Source organism: Lutjanus erythropterus, chromosome 16, assembly GCF_056507025.1.
Source record: "Lutjanus erythropterus isolate fLutEry1 chromosome 16, fLutEry1.hap2, whole genome shotgun sequence".
Classification (NCBI taxonomy): domain Eukaryota; kingdom Metazoa; phylum Chordata; class Actinopteri; order Lutjaniformes; family Lutjanidae; genus Lutjanus; species Lutjanus erythropterus.
The window spans coordinates 17,349,184-17,358,020 of record NC_139332.1 but is presented as its reverse complement, the minus strand read 5'-3'; the positions used below and the strand labels follow the sequence as shown (position 1 = coordinate 17,358,020).

Here is an 8,837-nt window from a genome sequence, read left to right as displayed (position 1 = left end):
TGGTCTGGCTCTGGGTGCTGAGTCTTCTTCAGATGGTCATCAAATGAGGCTACAGCGTGGCGACTGTCCCATGTTCTGGTACAGCTGCTGCTCCAAGTACATCGCCACACATTTGACGTGGACTGATGATTTCATTAAATCACTGTCCCAGAACTTTGATCCAGCTCAGAAATGTACCTGGATAGTAATTTCATTTTGTTGGACACTAACACTTTTAGTTACAATGGTGGTCAAAGAAAATATATCAAGTTTTCCTTTTTCCTCAGTGACTCATATAAAAATATATAGATTTAGAAGAAAGGGAATTTAACTATTAACAGAATATAATATAACTGTACGAGTGAATAAAACAGTTTGACTATAATAATGCTGTTATGTCTTTAGATAAGTTTAAAATAATTTTGGATATGCTCTGACAGTTTTTTTAATCAAAATTTCAAACCTATCACTGTACACTGACCTGTCCACAGAATACGGCTCTTTTGAGTCTATTGAGATATTTATATTTAATTTCACATTAAACAAAAGTTTTATTCTGTATTTCTAGAGTAGTTAACAGATCTATAATGAACATAATACCAAAAGAAATGAGAAGCTATGAAAAAAGAACAGTCATAATGTTTGTGATGATGATGTTTGGGCCTTATATTCAGTTTTTCTTTGTAATAGATTCAAAGAGACAACAAAACTGATCCCAGTAGTAGTACAAACCGACAGCTGGATCAAACATGCTTTGCTCATCGAGTTCTGGTCCACGTATTTGTTAAGATTTCTAGAGTAGTTAACAGATCTATAATGAACATAATACCAAAAGAAATGAGAAGCTATGAAAAAAGAACAGTCATAATGTTTGTGATGATGATGTTTGGGCCTTATATTCAGTTTTTCTTTGTAATAGATTCAAAGAGACAACAAAACTGATCCCAGTAGTAGTACAAACCGACAGCTGGATCAAACATGCTTTGCTCATCGAGTTCTGGTCCACGTATTTGTTAAGATCCAGGTCATCTAAGGTACATTGGGCTCACATACAGCTAAACTGCTGGGAAAATTTATATCATCATGGTTATTTGGAGTTTTTCCAATGGAAATCTACCAAAATAAAAGGATTTTGTCCAAAGGGTGGAGGACACATTGGATTCAGAGGTTCTGGGCATTTCTGTGGAAAATATCAGAGGTGGATTTGTGTCTCTCATATGGCTGGAATATCCTGTCTTTTTTGAGTTTGGATTTTTGGATAATAACTTCAGCTACAAATATTATAAACCCATTCATGCACAGATTTAACATAGCACTTTGAAGTGTTAAGAGCAGTCCTATTAGAGGAGTTTTGTCAAAGTTCATATGACAAAGGAAACAATCCTGATGGCTATTTTTAGGAATCAGTTTTGTTAACTGGATTAACCTTATATTTTACTAATCCAGGGTCAGTGTGGTGATTAATGGCATACGATCATCAGAAGTAAACAGACTGGCAGGTAACTTGTTGCACGTTTGTCATCCTACATCATCAGTGCATCATCATCTCGTGTGGTAATTTGAAATTCTGGTGACTGACAAAAGTTTCTGATGTTTATTAGGATGCTTGATGTGTATAATTAAGCTCTCAAAGGCAAAAACAGAAGCATTAATGAGAAAGTCGTCATGATCATATTATGGATAGTCATTATTAAAAAGGATTAACAGATGGAAGTAGGATGAAAAGGAGGGATCTTAAAGTCTACAGTGGACACCTGTGTGTGACGCCCACTGTGCTGACCTGCTATGGCTTGTATGTCTGTGGTGTCCGCAGAGAAACTGTGTCTGTTGGCTCTACTTTATATCTTTCTACACTCAGTTTGCAGAGAGTTTGTGGAGAGGAGAAAGGAATAAGCTGAAAGCTCTGGGACTTTTGTTTACCCTTGTTCAGAGAGAAGGAGTAAAGGAGGCAGCGCACCTGTCCTTCACCTGACTTTTTTATGTGTAATATACAGTTGTGTTACTTGTATTACTTTATAAAAAACTTCCACTTAGGATACACCGGTGCATCCTCGCTCAGACCTCTTCCAGGTGCATTTAAGCATTTGGAAGATGTTTCATGACGGCCCTCTGTCTCTCTTAGCTATCAGACTCTCTTGTTCCATGTTAAGACTGGATCCATGAAAAACCTACTACAGTAACATAATGATATCAAGAGTTATTTAGGGTTGACAACATCTTTATGGATCTGTGGCAGCCTCTGATAAATCATTTGCCCAGTGATCGTCCTAACTTGGTGCAAAGGGTGAAGGACATGTAAGATTGAAAAGTTGCAGGTATTTCTGTGGAATAGATATGAGATTGAGATTTACCACTATCATGTAATTATTTAGGGATAGTCCATAAACTTTATTCATTTATTTCTCTCTTTTCCCTCTCTGTTATGTGTCTATTTTGTTTTGATACTGTGATGATGTTGATGAGGATTGTTATGATCCAATAAAAACATATTGCACTGAATAAACACAGTGGAGTTTTTCAGAACGTGACAGAAGTCAACAACTGTTGATAAAAGGTTAACAGTTATCACTTGTGTTTTATTTCCTTGTTTTCATGTTATTGTCCTGGTTAATTTTTATCCAAACATTGCTTTATCTGAATTTCCTGAATTTTCCTCCAGGAAGATTTATCTTATCTTACCTTAATGCTCGTTGCACTATGATGTTTTTGTTCCAATAGATAATAATAATTTTACATGGTACGAATATGGACCTTTTGGATTTTTTAGTGTTCTGTTTAGCTGTTTAACATTTAGCTAAAATTTAATTTAGCATCTAGTTACAGATCTAAGCTACACTAACAGCTGCAGACATGGAGTCAGCATAAAGTCAGCAAACTGTTGTGCAGCTGTTAATGAAAGGTTTATTAACATTAGCCACCATGAAGCCACCAGTCATACCAGAACAAGCGGGGCTGTGAATTGAGTAACAGTGTGTTTCATTGCTTTTCAGTTCAACTTTTCATTTATAACAAAAAAATATCTTATTTCCTCTCTTCAAAATTAAACTGTTTTGCTTCAAAGATGCTTTTTATAAAACCAAGTCAGTGACTCTTTGACTGCTGGAGCTGATAAATCAGAATCTGTTCATATTTAGTCTCATAGAAAGGCCTTGTGGTCATTTTTACTATTAACCTGTACATGACGCACACATGCACGAACAAATCTCTGCTCATTGTGTTCAAAGAGCAAAATAATTATTCTATACTAATTATTTATTGTATATATAATATATTGTTTATTTGTGTATTTTTAAGGTGGCAGATGTTAACATGCCAAGTTCAGAGGTTCAGCAATGAGGAAGTTTTTATTATTTTATCTATCTGTTGTTTTTCACAGGTTTTATGTGACATCTCTGGCTTATATCCAGACACTTTGTAGTTGTGTGCAGCTGAGAGTGTTTGCCAAGTGTATGGACCAATGACAACACATCATGAGTGTAAACAACCTCACCGAGACATATAAAAGAAGGTGGTCTCTCAACTGTTTTTGCAAGATTCTTGATAAAATCCAACAGCACAGATCACACACTCTAAAGACTTCAACAGAGACTCTGACACCAACATGCTCTTGTTCCTCTTCTTGTTTGGTCTGTCTCTGGGTGCTGCGTCTCCTCCAGCTGACCATCCAGTGAAGCTGCAGCGTGGCGGCTGTCCTCCATTCTGGTTCAGCTTCAACGGACGCTGCTACAAGTACATCTCCACACATCTGACCTGGGCTGATGCAGAACTCCACTGTGTGTCACAGGGAGCCAACCTGGTGTCTATCCACAGCCTGGAGGAACATAATTTCATCAGAGACCTGATCAAGAACTTTGACCACTCTGAGGGGTATACTTGGATTGGACTCAGTGATGTCCACAAAGAAGGCAGATGGATGTGGTCTGATGGTTGTGCTGTCAAGTTTGTCTATTGGAGGGCAGGACAGCCAGACAACGCTGGAAAAAATGAAGACTGTGCTCACAGCAACTCTGGCACAGAATCGAAATGGAATGATTTCCCGTGTTCTTTGACACAACCCTCTGTTTGTGCTACTCGCATTACCTGTCCTTAGTGACTGAGATAGTTCCATATGTCTGATTCAATCTGATCACTGTTCACCTGTTGCATTAATCCTCCACAATAAACACAAATTTACATTTTAATGTGTGCGTACTGAAGTTATTTCATTAACCTTCATTTCATGAATACTGGACATACATACAGCTGACTCCAGTGGTTTATTATCTCCCTTCATTATGCAAAATAAACAATTTGACTAATATTATGAAAATTGTAATTAAACTGTTTACATGTATAAATACGACGACTTATCTTGTAGAATATTTTCCAATTCATATGGACATTTGCGCACATCTCGAAATTACCAGTATCAAAAAAAGAAAGAAAGCTCTACTGTGTGTCAGAGGGAGCCAACCTGGTGTCTATCCACAGTCTGGAGGAACATAATTTCATCAACGACCTGATCAGGAACTTTGACCCCGCTCAGAGAGCAACCTGGATTGGACTCAGTGACACCCAGAAGGAAGGAGGATGGATGTGGTCTGATGGGTCTGGAGTTGACTTTGTCTACTGGGATGCAGGACAGCCAGATGACTATAAAGGAATTGAAGACTGTGGGCGAGTGAATTATGGCACAGATTTGAAATGGAATGACAGACAGTGTTCTGACACACTTGCTTTCGTTTGTGAATCTCGCACAGTTTGTCCTTAGAGGAATCTGAGATAATTATGTCTGATTCAACTCACCACCTGTTGCTCTGTGTAAAGACATGTGAGCTCTGAAATAAAGATACAGTAAATGTCCAAGTTTATGTGTATACACAGGTCATTTTTCACATTCATTTCCACTTAATTAATTTCCATTTACTTTACTAGTTATGAGTCAAAGGAATAATTTTCACATATTTAATTCAAATCCATTTCTTTATTGTTCAAAATAAAAATATAATACAGAATTAACAATAAACGGGAATGAGATCAAGATACTTTGGTCACACTTTATTTTACAGTAGACAACAAGCATAACAAGCTACCTGACAGAACACTTATATACATAACAACATGTAAAAAGCCATCATCATCATCAAAATGGTGGACTGAACAGTATGACTTCTGATTTTGATGTAGTCTAACACAGCAGCTAGGCTTCTTGGTTAATCCGGTGTCACGGGCAGGTTTATCTGTGTGTCATCCACATAGCAATGGAAAGACACAATGTGGCGTTGGATAATCTGGTCGAGCAGAGGCATATAAATAGAAAATAAAAGTGGACTTAAAATTGAACCATGTGGTACACCACAGGCAATCTGAGTTTTAGAAGATGTGTGATTGACTATGGTGCCCACAAAGGTCCTGTCTAAAAAGCAGAACTAAAACCAACTAAGTGCAGTGTCCCTAATGCCAACCCAGGTTCTAAGACACTCAATGAAAATGGCATATCTACAGTGTCAAAGGCTGCACTTAGGTCTAAAAGAATTAAAATTGTGCTCTCTCCCCTGTCCACTGCTAAAAGGAGGTCATTAGTTACCTTGATGGGGGCAGTTTCTGTACTATGTAAAGATCTAAAACCTGACTGAAATTTCTCAAAGAGATTTTTATGACACATACAAGTTAAAATATAGGCTGAAACCACTTTTTATAAAACTTCTGATAAAAACGGATGTTTAGAAATGGGCCTAAAATTGTTACAAACAGAAGGATCTTTTTTTTTTTTTTTTTTTTTAAGAGGTTGGAGCACAGCATCTTTTAAAGAAGAGGAAAAAATGCTTTGTAGTAAAATTTAGATTAAAAGCAGTTCAGAAAACTGACTGGCAGACAGAGTAAAAAAGACAATGGCAGACGGATAAATTGTAATTAAAAGGTTAGTTGGGATAAAATTACATTAGATAAAATTGCTTTATGGTCCCACACACAAATATCCTTGATCTCAAGATTGTCAGGACTGACACTGTGATAAATAACTAAAGAGTGTGTGACCTTTTGAGTGTATGGGTTCTTGTACAGTCTGAATAAGATTAAAAGATGTCAGAGTGTCCATAAAATCAGTGACAAGTGACTGAGAAGGGCAGCATACATGTATGATAAATCACTTAAAATAATAATTTTGTCAAACTTTGATATAAAACAGATGGTAATTTGGCAAACTCTTGGATAAAACATTGTTTGGCCTGGGCTGTCAGTAGATTATTATTAAAATTAGCACTAGATGTTTAGAATGTATTGTAAAACCAGGATGTTAAAATGAAGTACAACCACCCCGGAGTGCATTTAAAAACCTTTCTGTGGATAACAGCAATTGCCCTTCCCCTGCCCTAGAGACAACACTGTGGGCACGTCACACCACTTTATAAAACACTTCCACTTAGGATACACCGGTGCATCCTCGCTCTGAACTCTTCCAGGCATTTAAGCATTTGGAAGATGTTTCATGACGGCCCTCTGTCTCTCTTAGCTATCAGACTCTCTTGTTCCATGTTAAGACTGGATCCATGAAAAACCTACTACAGTAACATAATGATATCAAGAGTTATTCAGGGTTTCTGCAATGAAAACTCACTGCAAAAATAAAAAGGAACTGACAAGTACAACTGAGATTGAGATTTACCACTATCATGTAATTATTTAGGGATAGTCCATAAACTTTATTCATTTATTTCTCTCTTTTCCCTCTCTGTTATCTGTCTATTTTGTTTTGATACTGTGATGATGTTGATGAGGATTGTTATGATCCAATAAAAACATATTGCACTGAATAAACACAGTGGAGTTTTTCAGAACGTGACAGAAGTCAACAACTGCTGACAAATGGTTAACAGTTATCATTTGTGTTTTGTTTTCTTGTTTTCATGTTATTGTCCTGGTTAATTTTTATCCAAACATTCCTTTATCTGAATTTCCTGAATTTCCCTCCAGGAAGATTTATCTTATCTTACCTTAATGCTCATTGCACTATGATGTTTTTGTTCCAATAGATAATAATAATTTTACATGGTACAAATATGGACCTTTTCAGAGGTTCAGCAATGAGGAATTTTTTATTATTTTATTTATTTATTGTTTTTCACAGGTTTTATGTGACATCTCTGGCTTATATCCAGACACTTTGTAGTTGTGTGCAGCTGAGAGTGTTTGCCAAGTGTATGGACCAATGACATCACATCATGAGTGTAAACAACCTCACAGAGACATATAAAAGAAGGTGACCTCTCAACTGTTTTGCAAGATTCTTGATAAAATCCAACAGCACAGATCACACACTCTAAAGACTTCAACAGAGACTCTGACACCAACATGCTCTTGTTCCTCTTCTTGTTTGGTCTGGCTCTGGGTGCTGCGTCTCCTCCAGCTGACCATCCAGTGAAGCTGCAGCGTGGCGGCTGTCCTCCATTCTGGTTCAGCTTCAATGGACGCTGCTACAAGTACATCTCCTCACATTTGACCTGGGCTGATGCAGAGCTCTACTGTGTGTCACAGAGAGCCAACCTGGTGCCTATCCACAGTCTGGAGGAACATAATTTCATCAGAGACCTGATCTGGAACTTTGACCCCGCTCAGGGATTTACCTGGATTGGACTCAGCGACACCCAGAAGGAAGGAGGATGGATGTGGTCTGATGGGTCTGCAGTTGACTTTGTCTATTGGGATGCAGGACAGCCAGATAACTATAAAGGAATTGAAGACTGTGGACATGTAAATTATGGCAGCAAGTTGAAATGGAATGATATACCATGTTCTGTCACAATGCCTTTTGTTTGTGAATCTCGCACAGCTGTTTCTTAGCAACTGAGATAACTGTATCAGATTCAACTTTCCACCTGTTGCTCTCTGGCAGTTCCTTAGAGCTTCAAAATAAAGACATAAGTGTGCAAGATAATGTGTGTACAGAGGTCATTTTTCTCACATTCATCTATATTAATATTTGGCATTCCCTCTAGTCACTCTCAAAGGTTTTCACACTTTTTAATAATAAAATATTACTTAACTGCTCAAAATAAAACTGTAATATTAACAGAATTAGCATTAAACAGGCATTACATCAAAAATGTTGGTCACACTTTATTTTACAGTACACTAATAAGATATAACAACTAGTACTTTGTATCAAATTAGATTAAAAGAAAAATAGAAGAATATGTTCTTTATTATAATATTTAATATGTTATTTATTAGACTCCTTATAAGACGCTTATTAAACAGTATTAGAGGGTAATTTGGGACTCATTATAATACAGCTGTAACTTATATAACATATAATAAACATAATATGCCATATAATTAATGTATGGAGGCCCTAAAGCGCTGTCAGGTAATTTTATTTTTGTCTTGTTTGCACAAGATTAAATACGATCCCAGGCACTCTCAGCAGGGTAAAGTGCAAGAAAGAAGAAATTTTTGTCTGATCATTTAACACTTCATGGACATGGTCACAGAAAAGACAGGAACAGACAGACAGGAACGTTCATTAGATAGATGAAACAAAGTGAAAAAGTGTTGTATGCAGTCTGAGACATGTCTTCTGTCCTCTGGTGGTTTATCAGTGCACTGCCTGTGTCAAAGTACAAAAAGTCAACTGGGACCAGTAAATGTTTTATCACTTTCAGATTACCTGTTGGTCATACGACTGTGTCATGTTTATATACATATGCAACAATCACCTTGATTCCCACACTACAATGCACAGTGTGCAGACATTACAACACTCAGAGAGTCTCACAACAGCGTTCTGGTCTCAAATGAAGTAGTCAAGCTAACAGTCAGTTCATTATCACATGACCTCTAGTGACAAATGCATCACTGGGTTGATTCTATCATTATTTTGT

At 37.0% G+C, this 8,837-nt stretch overlaps 1 protein-coding gene and 1 pseudogene across 1 annotated transcript; both read left to right on the top strand.

Annotated features, from left to right (window-relative positions):
* The first annotated feature begins 3,422 nt into the window (after window positions 1–3,422).
* LOC146312927 (lactose-binding lectin l-2 pseudogene) lies at window positions 3,423–4,160 on the top strand (annotated as a pseudogene).
* A 3,062-nt stretch (window positions 4,161–7,222) lies between these two features.
* On the top strand, window positions 7,223–7,891 carry LOC146312926 (echinoidin-like). Its single transcript, XM_084738795.1, has one exon. The coding sequence runs from the start codon at window positions 7,309–7,311 to the stop codon at window positions 7,795–7,797; it is 489 nt and encodes a 162-aa protein (XP_084594921.1). The 5' UTR covers window positions 7,223–7,308; the 3' UTR covers window positions 7,798–7,891.
* Window positions 7,892–8,837: the final 946 nt, after the last annotated feature.